At 47.0% G+C, this 21266-nt stretch overlaps 2 protein-coding genes across 4 annotated transcripts; both read right to left on the bottom strand.

Annotated features, from left to right (window-relative positions):
* Positions 1 to 232: 232 nt before the first annotated feature.
* On the bottom strand, positions 233 to 9197 carry DDX56 (DEAD-box helicase 56). 2 transcript variants are annotated; one of them, XM_048513492.1, is made up of 14 exons: positions 9097 to 9197; positions 8832 to 8993; positions 8580 to 8740; positions 7842 to 8012; positions 7217 to 7307; positions 6755 to 6999; positions 6328 to 6453; positions 5934 to 6047; positions 5181 to 5275; positions 4940 to 5013; positions 2928 to 3017; positions 2705 to 2810; positions 1659 to 1744; positions 233 to 468 (listed from the first exon to the last, which is right to left on the bottom strand). In XM_048513492.1, the coding sequence occupies exons 1-14, from the start codon at positions 9151 to 9153 to the stop codon at positions 388 to 390; spliced, it is 1659 nt and encodes a 552-aa protein (XP_048369449.1). In that variant the 5' UTR covers positions 9154 to 9197; the 3' UTR covers positions 233 to 387. The 2 variants fall into 2 exon arrangements, with proteins under 2 accessions (XP_048369449.1, XP_048369451.1); XM_048513494.1 differs by lacking the exons at positions 233 to 468; positions 1659 to 1744; positions 2705 to 2810; positions 2928 to 3017 and adding an exon at positions 3046 to 3692 and having other exon boundaries at positions 4882 to 5013.
* A 2388-nt stretch (positions 9198 to 11585) lies between these two features.
* TMED4 (transmembrane p24 trafficking protein 4) lies at positions 11586 to 14884 on the bottom strand. Of its 2 annotated transcripts, none has more exons than XM_048513538.1 (5): positions 14680 to 14884; positions 14503 to 14603; positions 13794 to 13913; positions 13292 to 13438; positions 11586 to 12807 (listed from the first exon to the last, which is right to left on the bottom strand). In XM_048513538.1, the coding sequence occupies exons 1-5, from the start codon at positions 14843 to 14845 to the stop codon at positions 12658 to 12660; spliced, it is 684 nt and encodes a 227-aa protein (XP_048369495.1). In that variant the 5' UTR covers positions 14846 to 14884; the 3' UTR covers positions 11586 to 12657. The 2 variants fall into 2 exon arrangements, with proteins under 2 accessions (XP_048369495.1, XP_048369494.1); XM_048513537.1 differs by having other exon boundaries at positions 13794 to 13930; positions 14501 to 14603; positions 14680 to 14881.
* Between the last annotated feature and the right edge of the window lie 6382 nt (positions 14885 to 21266).

The raw sequence follows: 21266 nt of genomic DNA, 5'->3' as shown, positions 1-21266 counted from the left end.
TGTTGATTTTTGTTTCTATAATGCCCCACCATTCCGAGTGACAAGAAGAAGTGTGGTCTAGTAGATCTTGTTCCTAACGTTTTGCCTGCATCTGTGGCTGGCATTTTCAGAGCTGTATCTCAGAGAGAAGTCTGTTACACACTTTGTCTATTTGTTAACTTGAACACTAAAAAGTCTGAACAGGTTTCTGCCATTTTAATCCTCTTCCAAGGAAAAAGGCAGGAGACAAGTCTTTTAATATCTATATATTTACAGGCCTGAACATACTTTTGGTATTGACATATAGAGTCCTATCCTGGCAGAAAAGTACAACTCCGGCGTGAAGAAGATTCCACAGTCAGATTGCTCTCTCGTCCCTACATAACACTGTCAACCAAGGTGAGGAACTCAGGAGGTTTTCTTTCTCTTGGCTGGATTCTGCAATTTCCGCTTTGTGTACCTGAAGCTGCGCAGTGGGTTCTGCTGGCCCTGCAAGGATGAAAAAGAAGAATGAGAGACTGCTGGTGCCAAACAGTGTTTACCTGGGCACAGGGCTGCCCTTTTCTTCCAAGAAACTCAGGAGCACTATGCTGGAAACCTTTCAAAAGTGACTCGAGCTCTCTCCCACACATTCACATCCCCTTTTCCATGCATTCAGCCCTATAGCAGGTCTCCGAGAGTCTCTAGAATGACTCATTCAGTCCCAGATTCTCGGACATTTATGTTCCTCTGAGGTCCTGTTAGTTCTGCTTAGGCAGGACCTCGATCTGGTACATGCTTTACACTTTCTAGCTTCAGACACAGAAAATCCAACAGTCCACTTTTTTAGGATTGAGTGTCTTCTCAGGGGTTTTTTTTTTGAGCTGGTTGTTTGCAGGCTTCCGTTGATCCACACTGATTGTCTTTTTAGTCATTCTGCTGCAGCTGTCGTCCAAGTTGTTTTTATTTTTCTTACCCATAAACAAATTTGGATACTTTTGACAGAAAAGCCATGTAAAAACCACTTAAATGAACAGTAACTTCAGGATTCTAAGTGCAACAGCCATGTCAGTCCCCCACCCTCTCCCCACAAGGGGTGGAGACAAAGTTTAGATACCCAGAACCAGAAGCCACCCAAAGCCATGCAGATTATTTCTCACTTAATTTTTCATCGTGCTATCGGTGGCAGGGAACAGATGGCTCCAAATAAAGGCCTAGATAAGGAAGTCAACCTTATTTCTTGGATTTCTTGGATTGCAAGAAAGCAGCAGAAGAATAGATTTAATTCTATTTGCAAGAATTTAATTCTAACCTTGCAAGAAAGCAGCAGAAGAATAGATTTAATTCTATTTTGGTATCTAAAGGAGTCTCTTGTCTGCGATCAAGAACTTGGAACCGAGAAAGGGTTCCATTTCTCTAACTGAATAAAGTGAGGTAATCTTAGAATGTGTTCCTGGGAAGAGAAGCCTCCCCAAAGGACAGGACACTAGAACATAGATGATACCCCAGAGAACCCCCCAACAGACCCAGGCCACTTCTGCAGGGCTACCCCTTGCAATATTAATAGCAACACTACTAGCTATGCCTAAGTACAGACTGAACTATGTCAGTCTTGGGCCTCTTGGCAAAACTACCAAGAAAATCAGGGAGGGAAGGGTTAGTCAGATACCAGGTTGACAGTGAGACACAAGAACACAAACCTTAGTATGAGATGGAAGTGGCTTCCGCCGCCTGTACTTCTGCTTGCCGATGAAAGGCCGTACAACAGCTCGTAGACTAGAGGGCACTGTGGAGAAAATCAAGAGTTACTGGCTGCTCTGCAAACAGGATGCAGAAGAGAATACCGATCCTCTTCTACTGCAGCTGATTTCATTATCGTCATATTGCATCTACACACTTGTTCAAAATCAGCTTTGCTTCTTCACGGATACCTGCCGTGCTGTTATTCCACTGGTTACTGATCAGTGACCAGGTTCGGTTCAAGTACTGGGAATAATCTAGAAAGTCCTTCAAGGCTTGCAGTCCACATATCTACAGGGTTGTCAGTCCAGTTGTGCTGTCGCGACAGCTTTGCTCATCTGAGCAAAGCCTTAGGATGCCCACCCAGCAAATGGGTAAAATCAACAACTGCCTGCACAAGTGCAGTGTTTGTTGTGGCTTCCACCTTGCAGAATGACCAGCCTGAGGAAGGCAAGAAGTCATTCACACTTCTGTCATTCTGCAAAATGTGTAAAATAAAACTGTTCTGGACAGCATTTTTTAAAAGGGAACAGGACTGCAGGCTATCGCACTCTTATTGTATTATCTTATTTGTTACTACTTAGTCTTACAACACTGCCTTCTGCTATCATAACCCATTTTCTGTACTGTTTATTGTATGCCAAGTTTTGTTGTTTTGGTTTGTGTTAATCTTAGAAATTTGCAACCCTAGTCCTACTGCATTGTTTTTTGGATGTTTTAGGCATGTGGTTTTATATCTGGATTCACCTGAGGTCTCAGAAAGAACAATGGGCTATACAGTGAACAAATGTTCTTTAGTCAACACCTCACTCATACAGGAACCCTGGAGGTTTCTCTACACAAGAGAATTTCTAAGTAACAGTATGAGGTTCAAAGATAGATGTATGCCATATGGCATACTGCAGCTGTGATGCACTGCAACATCTCTTCAAAGCAGGAAATATGACCTCTCAGTAAACATAATAATATCCATTCAGTTTTTCACACACTCTTCTCTGCTCTCTACCTAAATATTCTGGCATATTGCGCAGGTGTGGCTTAACAATGGCTGGGTGAAGGGGCTGGTCATGGCGCAGTAGATTCAGATCCCGGGGGTTGTCTTCAAAGTATGTCTAGAAAATTGAAAAATATGTTTAGAAAAACAAGACACACATCTCCATAAAAGACTGTCAGAACATTGCAGGGGGAGAGAGGGAGACCCCCATGACCAGTGTAACACAAGGCTATACCTTCAGTTTCTCAGAGTTGAGCAGTTCCTCCTTAATCTCCTGGAGCCGAGCCTCTTTGATTGCCTGCTTGGTGACTGAACGCATGGCATCCTGAAAGCAAGAAGGGAACAGAGGTCAGGCAATGCAGCAGCCATGAGGCACCCGCTCTGCCCACCTGGTCACATGCATCCACTGGTAGATAAAGGTAAAGGTATAATATGGGGGCTGGAGAGCAATTCAGGTGCACCCAATGATGCTACTGCATTCCACCCTGTTGTCTGGCAATCCCTCCTTTGCCTGCAGCAAAAAAAAAGCTTAAAATTTTCAGCCCTTGCTTAAAGTGCATTAATTGTGTTTATTTATGTCAATTTAGCGGATTCTACTAATTCTAATCTGCCGCTACTTGGAATTCAGGCAGGCAATATGTCTGTCAACTGAGTGCCCCAAAAGGCATCACTTTACATGAAAAGTCGAGGCAATCTCCATCTCACTCTAAATACTAAGAAAAACCTATATTGAAGAGGCCAGGAAGCTACCAAATGAACAGCACTAGCAGTACAAAGTGTCAGTTCTGCCAATTCTATGGGAACATCATGTCAAAGTCTTTTCTCCCTTTATAAAAATAAGCATGGTCAGGTGGATCTCATCTCCCAACACTTGCTCAAGTTCTGCCCAGGCCTCATAGCCACACTCACAAACAGCCTTACATAAAAGAAATGACATCCACCTCTTCCCATTTTGTAGGGAGGAAAAGAATGTGTAAATCTGTATTGCCTAGAGAATCCCCTAGGACAGGGGTCCTCAAACTTTTAAAACAGGGGGCCAGTTCACTGTCCCTCAGACCATTGGAGGGCCGGACTATAAAACTTTCCCACACACACCAGGTGGTGAACCTTTGGCTAGTCACAGCTCTTGAGTTCCTCTCTAGCCTCCTACCTCACAGGGGTGTGTCTGTTGTGAGGGGGAAGGGCAGAGATTGTAAGCTCCCTTTGAGTCTCCTGCAGGAGAGAAAGGGGGATAAAATTCCAAACTCTCCTTCTTCTTTCTATGTTGGTGGAAGGCGAGTGTTCGTTGTAGCTCTGGGCTGTAGCTGTATTCTGAAGCGTATGCGGCAGAGCTAAGGCAACTGGGTGAGGAGCGAAGGTAGCTGGGCTGTTGCTGCTGCTGCTGCCCACCCCCGGCTAAGCTGCTGTTGCTCCCACTGCTGGGCTCCAGCAGGTTATTGCTTAGCTTAAGAGGCCACGCCACTCAGGTCTGGGGGTCCCATTGGGGCTCTTTCAGGCTAGCCTCAGCCCTCAAGCCTCAAGCATTGCTCTCAGCCCTGTCTCCACAGCTCTGTCTGGGACCGCTGTTCTCCGACTCCAGATGTTATGGACTACAACTCCCATCAGCTTTTCGCCACTGCCACTGGGCCTCCGGGAGCAATCCCCAAGAGTTGCTCGGCTTTCTTCAGGTCTGATGCATCCAGGCTTCTAGATTCAGTGGCGTCATGGGGGCTTACCTGGAGCAGCCATGATCCCCGCCTCCCCACCCAGCCCCTCCCTCCTTCCTCCGGGCATGCCACTGCTCCTAAGCTCGGCAGGAGCTAATAGAGGAATATGTAGTCCATAACATCTGAGTGCCACCCTCCTCCTCCTTCATGCTTCACTTCGCTCAAGTGGAGCCCTGGCTGTAACGGGTGGCTCTCTCCCACTGCCACCAGGCCAACGTAAGGGCGGGCGGAGAGGGCGCGAAAGGGCTGGGACAGCTGGGCACAGAGGGACCCGGCCCCACTCTTCGCCTCTCACTCAGTTGCAGCCGCAAAGAAAGGGAGGAGGAGGGGGGAGGAAAGGGGAGGGGGGCAGGGACGGGCCTCCCAAAGGGAGAGGAAGGAAAGGGAGAGAGAGAAGAGGGAGATCCGCTTCTCCCCAGGGGGCCGGATAAATGTTTCCCGGGGTCAGATTGCCTCATGTAATGTGAGTTCGCCACCACTGGCCTAGGATATCGAATTCCCCCCATTCATATTTTGATTCTACCGAGGCAAAAACACTAACCCGACAGCGATATCGGAGGCCTTCAATTTCTTCCATCTGGAACTGGTACGGTTGTAAGGTAACTGCGTTGCCCTCTGGAGAACAAACAAGAACAATTTTGATTACAGAGGAGCAACTACTGCATTAAATAGCCATAAGGCAACACCTGAATTGGCAGGAAAGGGATGATCGCTTTTTGTCCAGGGCCCACTCTAGCTGACCTCAACAACCCGCCTGCCTGGGACAAACTGACAGCTCTCACCTCCCACAAGTGCAGCCTCAATCTTGGCCAGCTGGGCACTCTCTGAACAGGACACAAAAGTTAATGCTGTTCCAGGATTGCTGGCACGAGCTGTTCTGCAAGGAAGAGGAAAGAAAGGGCACAACTGAGATCAATGTGCTGGAAGACAGCCTTGAATCCCCCCCTTCCCCCCAGCAGCACAGGAAGATCTAGAAACTATAGGCCAGTACTTCATATGTAAGTAGAGACTGAGCACTGGAGCTGAAACCCACTAATAAGAACACTGATATGGCCTGGCCTCCACATTCACAGTATGCAGTGAAGTCCCAAGTTGCTACATGCCTCCAACGAGATGGAAAATAGATTTTCTATCTGTAAACAAACTACATCTGTGGCAGGTTTTGTCTACAGCACCAATCCAAGCATCCTCCTCTCTCTTGCTGATTGTGGAGAAATAACCAGTCCATTATAGCAGACAATATGCAGATAAGGTGGCAGGGGGGAGTACAGCACACAAGTCACTACACAGCTTCAGAACAAAAGAAAAATCTCTCCACAAAACAGTACTGGAATTTGCCTTTTCTGTATTACACTGGAATTCTAAGAACCAAAAGTTTGCACTTTCCATGTCATCCATGCAAAAGCCACAAAGGCCTGGTCAACTCACAAGGCAGCAATTTCTGGAAAATCCCAAACAGATTCCCACAGTGGAAATACATGAAGCTTTTTCAGTTTTTTAAGATATCAATTTCTAAGCTTTACCAGGCTACTGACCTGCCTGCTCGGTGGATGTAGGACTCAACTGAAGGTGGGAAGTCAAAGTTGATGACAGCAGACACATTCTGGAAGTCAATGCCACGTGCAACGCCAGATTCTTGGCCTTTGATTCTAGGAGGGAAGCAGCAGGAAGACACTCAAGACAGTCACATCCCAGATACTACTCACGCCCAGCCAGTTTAGGACAAAAATCCAATGCCCCTGAGCTCTCAAATGGATCCCTCCAGGCCACAACACAAAGCCTGAAGAAAGGCCTGCTGGGCCAAGAAGCACCAGCAGCATCAGCGAAGGACTGATAAAGGCACAGGCTGCATTCGGCCTCTTATTTGATACTTGCATCTTGCAAACTCTCCCTACTAAGCAAATGCATACCCTGCCAATGCAAACTTACTTTGCTGCTTTGCTGCCCTTTTTCTTCTTTCCTTGCTGCAGTACCTCTGGTTCTGCCAGGTGCTGCTCATCTGTGGCAACAATGTAGTCATAGAAGCCCTTATTGAACTGAGTGATGATATGACACCTGGAAGTGAATCAAATGTACCAGTGAGTCTCTGGCCATCAGGGCCTCTTGCAATCCCAGAAGGCCACAAGAGAGCCATCCCCATAGCTTATGGGAAATGTGCGCTACCAGGAACTCTGCTGGTGCACAGACCGCTTGGTTTCAGCCCCACAAATCCTAGCCAGGCAGAATGCAACTCCCACAATTCATTCTTTTGACATGTTGCTGAGGAGTACAAGGTATCCCCAAGGAAAGGGTCCCCTCTAAGGACTTCAAGTGCACATATACACACACACACACACCCCGCCCTGCTGAGACTCACCTAGACTGAACAGGTAACTCTGAGTTTAGCACGCAGGCAGGGATGCTGAACTGCTCCAGGAAGAGCTTGAGGCGGTAGCAGCGGTCAATGGTGCTTACAAAAAGAATGACTTTCCCCCGCACCAGTGAAAGCTTCAGAAGTGCATAGAGCAACAGGAACTTGTCCTCCTCCGTCTCACACCGAATCTGGTACTGGCTGAGCTGGGAGCTGTCTGGCAGCTGAGACTCCTGCAACTTGAGGGTCACCTGGGCAGGAGGACACGAGCAGATAAGACTCTTTTTTTCAAATGAACTTGAGAAGAGTGACCAGGTCCTCTGCTCCCTTCTGCTGAGCCATCCATCCTCGAACAACGGGGTGAACAATGGAACCAGTAGACAGTTAAGCAGCCATTGCTATTCTGCAAAGCCCAGTGGCACAAGGAACGCTCAACCTCCAATCTACCTCAAATAGGCCCTTTCTTACAGGATTATGCAGCACCAGTTCCTTCAGCGCTTGTACGTCCTCGTTGAAGGTGGCTGACATGAGGAAGGTCTGGTAGATCTTAGGCAAATGGCTGGAAAGGAAACAGAAACAAGTAATGAGAATTAGCTTACAGTTCAGCCTTGTAGCCCCTCTGGTCCAGTATTTGGGTCTCCACATACTACTAAGAAAATAATTTACATGATAGTCATTGCTGTACATGATAGTCATTGCTGTACAAAGAAGCAAGTTCAATTTGTAAGACAGTGTGGCTTCCATTAAGTCTCCTGACATGCTTTTCTTTGTTCCTTCTCTCAAGCCCATCTTCAAAACACAATGCCAAGATTAATTTCCTTACATTAAGAACTTTCCATTTTCTATGAAAGGATCTCAATACAACAAAACTACATTATTCTGCTACTGCATGTCAACATTATCTTGTGCTTGACAAACTATTCCTTATTCTTTCACTTATTCCTTATTCTTTCGCTCTTCTCTGACAAGGCTACATTTGGTTCATGATTCCTCTTGCATTACTTTCATCCCCACATAAGAGCATTTATGTAGTCACACAAAATAGAACCCCTATAGAACATCAATACTATCATGCAGACCCCGCCCCCCTCACCAGAGCAGCCTTTTCAGGTCATCCTCAAAGCCAAAGGAAAAAAGCAGGTCTGCCTCATCCAGCACCAGCAGTTCCAGGGAGTCCTGCAGGCTCAAGTTGTGTGCTTGCAGATGGGCCAGGACCCGGGAAGGTGTGCCCACAACCACATCTGGCTTCTCCATTAAGATGGGCCTGGAAAACAAGAGCTAAAGGAAGTGATCCGGGATCAAGACCCTCCAGACTGCGAAATCAGATAAAATATCGGATTTCCCGTTGTGATAAACGAGAAAAGTGTTTTCTTCTAGGAATGAGGAGATGAGTCAAAGGGAGGATGCTCGTTTCAGGACAAGATAAGACTGCTGGACAACTACAGGCTGAAGAGCAAGGCTTGTATCAGATTGTTTGTACTGAGTATGCTTTATAGGCTAATATACATATTAACTTCTCCTCCTGCTCTGATAAACGTACAGGAAGAATATGGGAGGGGCCACATATTAAGGAGGAGCATGTAAACAGGAGGACCAGAAAGCTGTGACTCTAAGTATCCTTAGCCAATGGGAGAGAAGAGGGGGTGGCGAATTCAGGAGAAGGGGATAAAAATGCTGTGGATGTACTGTTTCGGCAGAGTCTCCCCTTTCTTTAAAATAAAACTACTTAAAGCTCTCTTCTGTTTGCTTGATACTTGGTAAAGAAATATTGGGCACCACACCATTACACAGGGCCGTTGCCTGGCGACCATCAAGCACTCCTCCCTCTCACCTCTGGGCAGACATGTCCTCCGAGCCCGAGACGTCAACGAAGCGCACGTGGCGGGCACAGTGCGAGGCCAGTTGGCGCAGCATGCTGACTACTTGCCGGCCTAGCTCACGGGTTGGCACCAGGACCAACACGCGCACCACCTGCGCAGACACCGAGGGGCCCTGCGCGAGAAACAGACCATAAAAGATTGAAGTGGTCCCGTGTCCGGTCCGGGGCTCTTTTCTGCCCTCTTCTTCCCTCCCCGATCCTCACCATTTTGGCGTTCAACAGACCCTGCAGAAGGGGCAAAGCGTAGGCCCCCGTCTTGCCGGAGCCCGTCTTGGCGCGGCACAGCAAGTCTTTGCCTTCCAGGGCCAGCGGGATGGCAGCCTCCTGCACCGTCGTGGGCTTACCCCAACCCAGGTCTGCTATCGCCTAGGGATGAAACGAAAGCGGGGCGAGCGTCATGTGCAGGCGTCGGAGCTGCCCCCTCCCCATCCCACGAAGCGAGATCGGACCCCCGACCCTGCCGGGATACCTGTAAGAGCCGCGCATCCAGCCCCATGTGGGCGAAACTCGCCTCGGCTTCCGCCATGACCACCCCGCCACGGCCAACTCGTGGTTGGCGCCTGCGCACAACCGTTCTCTGGTGCTGGAACGCCATCGAGACCGGGGCTCAGAGTGACTCTAGCGCCCTTTAGCGGCGGGAGGACCATGCCGCCCCAGTCCCGGCTGCTGAAATGCGTTGCGCGGGTGGTGGCAAAGGTTGTGGCTGCGTGGACTGCCGTTCTCAGCCACGGTTTCTGTTAACAAGCAAGAAGGGCTGTTTTTGCATTATTCAAACCTTCACATATGTAAGGAAACACGGTGCAAGGCAGCTGATCTCCCGTTTATACCGAGCCTAACCGGATTAACCCCAGCATTATAAAATCGCCCATAAAACCGACACTAACACATTTTTCCGTGCCCTGCCTTTGAAGATGCCAGCCATGCCAGCTGTTTAGATACCCTGTATTTCAGTGATACTGAGGTTCAGGAGCCACCAATGGCTCTTCTGTGCACTGTTCCTGTGTGTGGCATCTGCTCCTGTGAGGCACCAGCTCCATGGATTTGGGCGGAACGTGAGGGGCAAAAACTGTCAACCCCAGCCCCTCCCCCCAGCCCGGAGAAACCGGCCCAAGAAAAGTTTCCAAATGACCGCTTAAGAGCTCTAGGAACAGACCCCCGACCCCAGGAAAAGGTCCGGTTTGTTGTGGAGAGTAAATAGGCAAGTGGGGCAAGACTACTTAACAGAGAACTCTGTTTGCAGTGGTTTATGCTCCTCCTCAGATAAGCAGGCGCCAGGTTAGGTTGGGCTCTTAAAGGTGATAAAGTTTACTGAACTGGACGTGGAAGTAGGTCCGTATTCCACGGCTGTTGAATGCATTTGTACAATCCTGTGGCTTACAAATGTCAAGCCATGTTGCCTATCAGCTGAAGTGGCTCAGTTATCTTTAAGATAGCCCCTACATCTGGCACGTTACAGTAGTAGTCAGATTGGCCCAAGGGCACAAAGTGGAATTTTCTGATTGTATGTGGTTGAAAAGGGTGTACTTATCCAAATAATATCTACCACCTTTTCAAAAACTTCCACAAGCAGCCCAGGATTTTTAAGTTGTTTATAGATACCCTGTATTTCAGTGATGCTAAGGCTCAAGAGCCACCATGGGCTCTTCTGGGCACTGTTCCTGTGCGGCACCTGCTCCGTGTTTCAGGAAAGTGGACAAGGCCATTTAATGGTGGAATTTGTGGTCATTGGGTGGTTCACACTTTGAAGCAGGAACTCCAGCAGCTATGAGCTTTGTGTCAGGAATGGAAGAGCTCCACCTAACAAGTCCATGTCCTCCCCCACCCCCGGCCTCCTCTGCTCTTATCCCTGATGTGTGGAGAAGAATAAGCTGGTTGCATAGAAGACAAACCATCACTACCATGGCAGCAGCCAAACAAAAGAACAAGCTGGATACAATGAAGTGGTGTTGATGTTACTCCCCGTTCTCCATAGCCAGCTTACTCTCCTCCAGGGTGTCTTGACAACTGCACTCTCTTGCCGAAGTTGCTGTACCTTATGCTGAAAAGGGAGCACGAAAGCAGAGCGGGATGCCCTTCCCCTCACTCCAACTACTGGTTAAGTTTCAATGACAGTTCAAAGAAGGGGTGTCCAACTCTGGCGTTTCAGATGTTCATGGACTACAATTCCCATCAGCCCATAAACATCTGAAGCGCCACAGTTGAACACCTCTAGTTCAAAGATATAATCCCTCATGAGCAGAGGTACCCATCATTAAAAATGGTCAGTTATATTTAGTATTAAAATTATGCTGTATGCACATGGCTGAGATGGTATATGGGCATTCAGTGACCATGTGGTTCTTTTAGTTGATAATTGTAGTTGCAGCTTTCTACATGTGAGTGAATATTACTGCCATATCTTAACAAGGAAGATCTGTTCTCTAGAACATTAGCTGTACAGCCCACCATCTCTTCTACAGTACTCAGAGGCAATTTGTGCTGCTGTATTCACTGGGTAGCAGCATCCAGTATGAACATAGAATTGCACCTGTGTACTTAAAGAAACATAGAGCTGCTTGCCATCAGCACATTGCTGACGCCCAGCTCAAATGTCTCACGGATCTTGGTGAAGCACAACGTCAACCTCTGGGCTGCTACAGTGTCCCTTAAATTGCCACAGTGGAAATTATACCAGCACTTTGTTCACATTCTGTTGGTGGCAAATCCCCCATGAAACAACCTTTTAAGTTATACCCATGAAGTTCTGCTAGAATTGTACCTCTCACTCCAGCAGAATACATAGGCAACCTGGGCTTTCGCCCCAGAAGGAATGGGAGGTTTTTCTCTTGGTTTAATGTTTCCAATGCCAACATGCTTAATATTTTCAAGCATATTATCTCTTTCCCATGTACAATCATAAAAGTTACTGTAATTAACAAAATGCCCAGAAGGGCAAGGAAAGATTGTCCAAAAACAGGATTTTCCCCCCAAACAAAGGGAAGCCATAAACTCCTTTATTTAAGGTAGGTGAGAGAACCATTCAACTGCACATTTTCTGAATTTTAAAGATCCAAATTTGTTTTCATAAATAGTAAGTGCTACATACAGCTGCCTCTTCCCAAAAACTCTAGTACAGTTAGCATGAAACTCCAGAGTTAACTGCTGCCATGCTTAATGTTGTAGTCACTGCCATCACAAAGGTTAGACAACACCTTTACATTTGTAGAACCACTTCTATTGGCAGTGTATGTCAACCTCTGAGGGGAGAAAGAGACAGCTAAATCTGCTGTCCCATCATCACTAGTACTTGGTTTCCAATCGGCAAAGAAACTCCAAACATGTTGAAAAATGGGAGTATGGTACAGAAGCACAATGGAATTCTCTGTTGGTGAGTTGATAGCATTGCTCCAGAAAGGGATGTAATTCAAGAAAATTTGCTCCTGTCACTTAAGGAACCAAATTGAAAGGCCAAGCCCTGACTTTACATCAAGGCTATTGTTCCGTCCCCCCTCCGTCCTCTCCGCACCCCCCACAGGCGCTGGTCAGAACATGTGCTAATTACTTGCTTTCACTTTCTTCTTCAAGCCAAGCCCAGCACCTTTGCTAAAAGGAATCACTGAAAACCAGTTAAGTGAAGAACAGCGATAGGGAACCAAACCACTGCTGAGAAAGGACCTGCCAACCCCACACACAAGGCAAGGAAAAAGCAAGGAACTACCGGGGGAGGGATCTTAAATATCTTAATCCCAAGCCTCTCCAACAGCAACATCTTCTGCCTGAGATCTGCAAGCACTGAAATTCCATTCCCACCCCAGAAATCCCAATACAACCCTCAACACCAATTCCTTTGCTCCAACAGTGCAAAGAGCCAGCTGGAAGCTTCCACAGGAAGGTTATCCTTGCAGAGAGAGCACTAGTCTTGGTACATTCTATTTTTTGTTTCTGACTCAGTGCACAACTCTCATAAATCCAGACAGGCAGAGATTAGTTCAGTGGAAGTTGGAGAAGGACAGCAAGACATTTTAATAAAAGTGCCTGTTGCCATAAGTGCTTATACCAGTTTTTTGGCCTCAAAGAAGCTTTTGAGGTGTCTCATCTGCCAAACACCTGTAAGGATCAGGATGATAGTCTGGGCAATGGACCACCACAAAACCCGCTGGTTGGTGCTTTCGCTGGTCATGCGGAATCTCTCTTCTCGGTACTGAAAACAGACAAAGCATCACAAATCAGAAATCTGACTGCCCTGGCTTCACCCACCCCCAAATACACAGTTTAGTTTCCTTATTTACACATCCGACATGAGTACTCCCCCCAGACATGGGCTTCCCCACCCCACCAAAATACCAAGATATTCTTTTCCAAAGCAAGTTCCCCATTCCACCCACCCATTCTTGGCAACCACCCCACATTCAACTTCATGGCCTGTCACCACTTTACCACAAATATAATGCTGAATGCTTGCCAGACTATTTATAACTTGTTGGACTTCTACCCCAATCAGGAAGATGACTTAATACCCACCCCTCTTCGCGGATAGCTTTACATAACCGTGGTGCAGCACCTCTTGGGTGAAGGTGCTCTAGCATGTCACAAATTATCAGATAAAGTCCAAGCTTCCTATTGTTATTAGGAAGGTCCAAGAGATTACCTTCCTTACACCAAACAATGCTCAGAGATCCACTTACCCTTTGGTAATTCTGCTCCTTCTGGATCTGCTCCACCTGGTCCAGAAGCTGTCTTGCTCTTAATTGCAGTTCTGTCAACTTGTCCTTTGATGCAATCTCAGGGTAGTTATTGGTGTGCTCCCCAACTTGGATATCTAAGTGCACTCGCTGGACATAAAACATGTTAAATCAGATAGTGAGCCTATTAAACGCAGTGGCATACTCTAAGAATTCAAACGAGTTCCAGACCCAGCTTTCAGACTTGTCTGAGCTCCTTCCTCACTTCCATCTCATTTGCTGAGCAAATGATGCTCTGAGAGTCACAGAGAGGCAAAAAGCAGACCAGGAAATTAAAGGTTTGGTATTATGAACCGGCTCCTCTTCCTCACATCTGAAAAGCACTTTTCTTGCCATAAATAAAGATAAGCGAGGAAGCCAGGTACTCCAAGCTCTGGAGCACCAGACAGCCCTGCAATTCAAGAGCGGGAAAATGTTGGTCCCAAAAGACAAGAATCTGGCTTACCAATTTGCCCCCTGCAAAAAGTGCCATGCGAGTGGAGTTGGAGTGGAGGCACATCTGATGCTCCCCATGGATATGTGACGTGAAAGTGAAACGGCCCTCGGAGCCATACTTAACACAATACTCGCCTGGACAGAAACCACTCCGAAAGCCGAAGTAACGGCTCGGCTAACCATCAAGATCATGGTCTACTAGGCTCAAGAACACTCTCCTCTACAGACACATTCATGTGACTGTCTCCAGACACCTGCAACAACCCAGGGAAAGAAGACCAGGGAATGAGTGTCAAATTCCTAAGGAAGAGTCTCTATCACTTCAGAATTGCTGACCAGATTTCATCATGCCTCCCCATAACCATTCTCATAGGAAAACTATAGTATTGCCAAGTTTCGGATACCACCTGGAACTCTCCCACTATTACAACTGAACTGCAGGCAACCAAGATCAGTTATTGTGAAGAAAACGGCTCTTTTGCTGAGGTCCTTACCCTTTCCAGAGCCCACCCCACAAAACTCCAAATATTTCCCAACTCAGAGCTGGCAACCCTAGAAAGAACATATGTTTTAGAACAAGACAACAGGGGGAGGGGAGAGACCCAAGGGGACATGGCTTAACCACTTTTGTCCTGTTTGCTCCTGGGACATTGTTCTTCCTCCCCGGATGGGATCAAGGACGAGAATAAGGCAACGGGCTGGTAGGGGTAATTCGTTACCTTCTTATCGGGGTCCTTGACCTCCACGAACATGCCCAGCCCCGGCGTAGATGGCAGGAAAGTCTCGGTCTGCTTGTCCCACAGCTGCGTCCGGTAGTTCCCTGGTGAGGGGAAAGGAGAGGGTCACAGTCTTTGCCAGAGCCGCCCCCTCCCGCCGCCGCCGCCGCCGCCTCTCACCGATGACCATGGTCTCATCTGGGATTTCCTCGATGAAGCACCGCTTCTCGGTCTCCCCTATGTGGAAGTACAGCGCATGCGCCCCATGGCCCACCAACTGCGCGACCAAACACAGGAGGGGTGCAGCCGTCCATACCGGCAACCCGAACCGCCTGTCCCCCGCCATGGCCGCCCGCCGCCACTTACTGCGCAGACGCAAATTACCCACGTGGCCACGCGACACGTCTTGCGAGTCCTACTCTTACGTTACAGCAAGAGATGGGATGGGCGCATGCGTCGTCAGACGCCGGTGATACTTCCCGTATGTTTTGACGCGTATTATCTCGCTTGCCGAATCGAAGCGACGAGTACCCAGACGGGACAATCGTAGGCGATCTGCATTCTCTCGAAATGCAGATAGGCAAGTGCACGAATTCGGAATCGTTTCACGGTTGTACTGAAGCAGTGTGCGGAAATGCTCTGGGATAACACAGCGCAGCGCATTTGGTGCCTACAGCGGACTTGGTGCCTTCACCATTCTCTGGTCGTCTTACACCCTAAAGCGAACATGAATTTTTTCATGTCTATTTTGCTTTCCAGTTTCATGTTTCCTTATTGAAGTTTTTTCGGAAGCAATTCGAAAGTAGCATTTCTTGGCGGAGCTGCGTGAGGATTTCCTGTTTCATGCATGAAGAGCGAATCCCACATTCTTATTCCTGCTTTATCTGAAAAGAGTTCTGAGTGGCAAACATGCCCTGATTTTATAAGAACAACAACCCTGTGGGATAGGTTACACTGAGAGAATTAGTGGCCTGTGGACAGCAAGTAATTTTATTGTTGAGATTTGAATGGTGGTCCTACACTACTAGTCTAACCACTTTGCCACACTAGTGGAGGATATGCATGGGCTATGCATGGGATGAGAGGCAGTGAGCTGGGAGGCTCCATCAGCTTACTTCTTAGTGATAAAGGCAAGTGACTACAACCAGTAATGCGCTGCCCACTTCTGCCAGTGGGATACAGAAGCTGAATGCCAATATAAATGCCAATATAAAGCTGTATCCAGTACCTTTAACCAACAGTAGAAGAGCAATGTATCAACAAAGCCTGAAAGAGACTCCAGTAAAAAGCTGTCTGTAATTGCAGTGGCGGATTTCACCCACGAAGTTCGGACTAGTGACAGTTCTTAAAGCCTTTTTAGAGAGTACTTGTGAGCTCTTTCTATCACCCTAAAAACAACATTATGTAGATACTCTGGAAAACATTTACCGCTGGTGGAGCAGAATAGTTGTGTGGAAACAACTGTTTGACTCTGTTTGTTCCATGACTATGCCCTCACTGATTCTCTGTCTTCCTGTCATCACTTTTTTCAATATTTCCACAGACAAATGTCTGCTCAGCTGTCCCACAATCAAGGCCACAAGGGTGTGCATACAGGGACAAACGGAGCCAAGCTTACCTGGCCCCATTCCCCTTGTCATGCAGTGGGGCATACACCCAAGGAAGTGTACCCAAGAACACAGGGACACTGAACGCTATTACATGCTCCTTTTACATACTCCTTTATTAAGTCTTCTCCTCTCCCCCTGAGGTGGTGACAGAGCACAACTGCATTTTGGGTGCTTAACAAGTTCCCCATTATGGTGTAGCTGGCCAAGCAATCATGTTACCCATTGCCTTGCAGGATCGGGGTCCTATGCAGCAGCAGATGGAACAGTTTCAGGGCACTTCTTTGATAAGTATCAGTGGGTGTCACTTGGATGGCTACAGCATGTTCCCTAGCAAATGGTAAAAAAACCCTTCAGGGGGGTGGAATAGTAAACCTTGCCAGGGCCTCACAGGCATGGCTGTGGCTAGCACAGTGTCTGTGCTGTTTGCTGTTGTTGCACATGTGGTTTTTTTAACCATCTGTGCAGGTGCCAGTTGGTGAGTAGGGAGACTTGGAAACATGACTAGTACAGTCCTTGCCTCTGTTCAGTCACAAGTGTGTCCTGCTTCGGGCAGCTTTCCACTCTGTCTCACTCTCACGCTGTGCTAGAGACAGCTCTGTCTGTCATCCCATCACCCCTTGGAACAGCTCACAAAAAAAGATAGTGGCCCATGCTGGATAGTCGGCAGTTCATCAGCCCTATTCACAATTTCCTGTTCAGTAGAGTCTGGGGTGTTCCACAACTTCGTCCCTGTTTGTTTCCGAGAAAATGAAACTAGCTCCCCTCCCCTTCTGCCCCATCTTCCCCCTGTCAGTGACTTCCCCTTCATGTGTCTGAGAGGATGGGCTCTGAGTCAGACATGCCCATGCTGGGATTGTTGTAGCAAGGGTCCAGTGGCCACCTAAAGGCTGACTCCACTTATTGGTTCCCAGCCCTTCCCCACCCCCACACAAACTGCCGGCAGTTGTGTGCAGCTTGCATGGGGAATGGTGGGTGGTCCAAGGGGGTGGGATCCAAAAATTTTAGTAACAGTTTCCCATGGTGGTGGGATTCAAACTGTGGCATAGCGCCAATGGGGCTGGGAGGGGCATGACGGGGGTGGGGCATTCCTGGGCGGGGCTGTGGCAAGGATGCAGCCGCTGCGCCAGTCCTTAGGCTGGAAACGAATGCATGCAAGCGCAGGCTGCCACGCATGCCGGTGCACCTCCTGCTAGACTGCTTCAAGTTCTGCGCGCCACTGCTGAGAGGAGGGGCGTAACTAAGGCAAAAATCACGTGGCAAAACCACCAATTAGTAACCCCCTCTCGGCACACACAAATAATTAGTAACCTACTCTTGGGAACCTGTGAGAACCTGCTGGATCCCACCTCTGGGTATGTGGCAGCTGAAGTGGGGGGGGGGGTCTGGGTCCCCACACTCCTACTGCAAAGCTGTAGCTTGGTGGTACAGACACAGGGTACATGGGATAAATGCAATAGAGCAGCTGCTGCCATGGGTGCAGCATAGCAGGATTATGGAGCAGAGTCCCTGCTAAACTGATGGCCCTCCAGGATGGCCCATTGGCTGTGCTGTCCCACACCCCCTTTTGTATTTTACCATTTGTATCACACAGGTCTTCCTTTCAAAACTGATGCAAATGGTAGTTCCTTTCAGGACTGATATAAATGGTTCACTTCATTCTACTCTACCTCACTGAACTGTTGTAAGAATTACAAAACAATTCTATTAAATTGTTTGAACATAGAAATGCCATATAAATTCTTGTTCTCGTTGTTCAAATCCCCTGTAGTACCCAGCTTTTTCTAGGGGTTTGTGCTTTTGGCGCAACTTTAAATTTCCTTCCCTTAGCACAACTAAGAATGTGCAGCTGAGCTGACCACACAAGCTTTCCTCTTTCCTGTATGATTGTGCCCTCTTAGCAACTGTCCCCTTGACCACTCTGTCAGGGTGTCAAAATAACCAGGAAATGTAGTCTGTAGGCAATAGGAACTTTCACTCAAGCACTTCTGTCTTTTTATGTCTTACGCTGATGGTGGACTTAGGAGACTGGATGAATCCTGCTGCCTTTGTAGGAAAGGATCTTTAAAAAGAATCTAAACCCAACCTGAAAACACACACACAAAATGGGGGCAGATATAAGAGGGAGAGCTGAGTTGCTTATAACTGGTAATATGTACAATATTCTTCACATTCATAGTCCCTACAGGCCTACACTATTCACAGAGTAGGAACAAGGAATTAAAGTAAGCCTAAGAGATTTGGTTAATTATACACTGGTGCTCTGCCTTGCAGTGACAGTATATTTCCTTTGGGGCAGAGTTTTCATTGCAGACATGCTCAGACTTATGGCATGGCAGATCCCAGAAGCCCTGCAGCTCCTAAAAGTGGGCAAACCCTGATGTTTTCCATGGCTTTAGGTTTCCCCATCTCCGTCTTCCCCTGCCTACTCCTTGCAGGCTTTTTGATGGCCCACTTTTCTAAAAAGACAAAAATTAACAATAATGAGCCATCACAGTAGCAGTAGTTCAATAAAATGATTTTTAAAATTAAAGGACTTTTTAAAAAAGTGGCAATCTTGCGATTGACCAGCAGCGACCCGAAAGTGGGGACCAGGCAAGCCGCGCAGCAGGCAGTGGGGCACTTCTTCCTCCCATATAAACAGAGCGAGGAGACCCCACTACAACCCACTGCAGAGCGAAGAGCCTCAAGGAAAGTGCTCTATGCATAAGACCATATACCAGTAATAGTCCTTAAATCCAGCTACATAAGGGAGTGCCCTGACTGGAGAGACCAGGCTAGCCTGATCTCATGAGATCTTAGAAGCTAAGGAGAGTTGACCCTGGTTGATATTTGGATGGGTGACCTCCCAGTAATACTGGTGTCATGTTGCAGAGTCAAGTGATGGCTAACCACCTCCAAACGTTCTTTGCCTTGAAAACCCTAAGTGTTGCCATAACTGGGCTGCACTTTATGCACATATGAGAGAAGTGTTGAAGATATCTCTAGTGGTGTCAGTTGTCTTTGACTACTCTCAGGAGATTCTGAAATGAGATTGGGTGTTCTTCAACAGTATGAGACAACCTGAAAACACTACAGCACAAATCACCTGTTTAAAAACAATGTTTTAAATAAAAATTAAACCTTGTCTGGTTACTGATCTGTTCTTTGTTTTCTGGGTAAGATGCATAAACTAAGGCAAATGATCAGAACTGTTTGTTTAATAGTACATAGTAATGTATTATACATAGTAATGCATTATACAGCCTTTTTGTGCAGAGAATGCGTAGATATTTGAAAAGAAAACAAACCTTCTGCCAGGAAGTGGATGCAGTCATCCCCACCCCCTTGTGTTACAATACCCACTTTGCACAGGCCTACAAGAGCTTCCCAGCATAGACACCCTCTACGCTCGTAGAATGAGGCAATTTCAGGTACTTCTGTTTTCAGCATTGCAGTTTCCTCTTTAGCCGCACTGGGTAAATACACTTTTATTTGACGTCCCGGGGAATCCTGATATTCAGAAAAGAGGCAGCTGGGGCATTTTGCAGAGAAATTTGTCTGTCTTTTCTCACCACTCCACATATCACCACATATGATTTAGCAGTTGATTCTTCTTTGTGAACCTCCCCAGCTCTGAAATGGGAGAGAATTACAGCCTGTATGAAGCCCAACACAGTCACAGTTAAATGGATCAAAGAGATGAGAGGCTATCAACAGCCTTAGGTTGCACCACCACACTTTGGGCATTTTTTGGCCCTATGGGGGGTCATTGGGGATACCTGGAGACTGCTTGGCAAACAACTAACTCACATGACCCCTGTTGCTGCTGGAAGCCTCCAAGAATCTCTCCTTCATATAACTGTGAGAACACAGTCCAAGCATAGCAGCAAACTGGTTGAGGCTGACTTTGAGCAGTGAAGGTTTGTGTGTTGATGTACTCACCTTTATAGTTGCCCCTTTATGAGCTTAGGTGGATAACAGCGCAAATGGGGCAAAAAAGCTTGAATTATGATGCAAAAATAAAATGAAAGCTCAATTGCTCTATTTATTGACTTTGATCCCCGAAAGCCTCTCTTACAATTTGTCTGAAAGTGCTCTGTTTCAGAGCAATCTCCAAGAGAAGGTCATTTTCTGTAACTGAAAAGGGTCTTTCAGAGGCTGCTCTCAGTGAGGGGTAGCAAGACTGTTATGAAGAAGATGCTCCTTGTTCTGAAATCTTGGCATATGGGAGGAATCTCAGTGCATGGAAAGTTGGGCCTGACAGTTAAGGTAGAATCAACAACTGGAATATTTGTTTGTTTAGGGCCTTGAGACTGCTTCTCCAAGGAATGTGTGCAGAGCTGTGAGTTTTTCTTGATAAAAATGGAATCCATGTTTTGTGCCAAGAAATTCTGTAGATATGTTCAGAGAGGGAATATACTTACTTATAAAAAAAAATCTGTGCTTACATAATGCACACTACAATCTTATGCAAAAATGTACCTTTCTAAAGCCAATTATACACTGGTGCTCTGTCCCGCGCTGAAGGGAGATTCTTTTTGGAGCTTCTGTTACGGATGCCTTTCCCCTCCTCCAACACTCACTGCATGGCAGATTCCATAATACCCGCTGTTTGTGAGAGACGGCAAAGAATGACCTTTTCCCTGCTTTACAAGGAAGATGAAAGAAATGGCCCTTGTCATTCTTTGCTTTGGGCTTTTTGGCTCCACTCCACCTCCCCTGCTCTGCTTCCACCCTCCCCAATGATCGGGAGGGCTTTTAAAAACTTTATTTCAACTTCAAACATTTGTACCGTATTAAATCTATCGAAGTAATGATGGATTTAATACAGGAAAATTGAAATACCAAGGAATATTGAAATAACAAACCTCTCCTCTTGTGGCATCAGCAGCAGCAGTAGGAAGTGTATGTGTGTGGGTGTATCTGTGTGAAGGAAGGGAGAGAATATCAGTTCCAGGACATGGTCCCCGTCTTCAGCAGCATGTAGTGCAGGGGATTGCTTTGCCTCTTTCATTTGGGGGGGATTATTTTTGGAAAGGGGCTACAATATCTATGTAACTGCAATAACAGCAACATCAATATACCGTATATGCCTGGAGTGTATAGAATAGAGCCGCATATAAATTAAGAGGCACCTAATAATTTTACCACAAAAAACTGGGAAAACTTATTGACTCG

This window comes from Sphaerodactylus townsendi, linkage group LG12 (assembly GCF_021028975.2).
Source record: "Sphaerodactylus townsendi isolate TG3544 linkage group LG12, MPM_Stown_v2.3, whole genome shotgun sequence".
Taxonomy (NCBI): domain Eukaryota; kingdom Metazoa; phylum Chordata; class Lepidosauria; order Squamata; family Sphaerodactylidae; genus Sphaerodactylus; species Sphaerodactylus townsendi.
The sequence above is the reverse complement of the archived record's forward strand: the minus strand, read 5'-3'. Positions and strand labels throughout refer to the sequence as shown.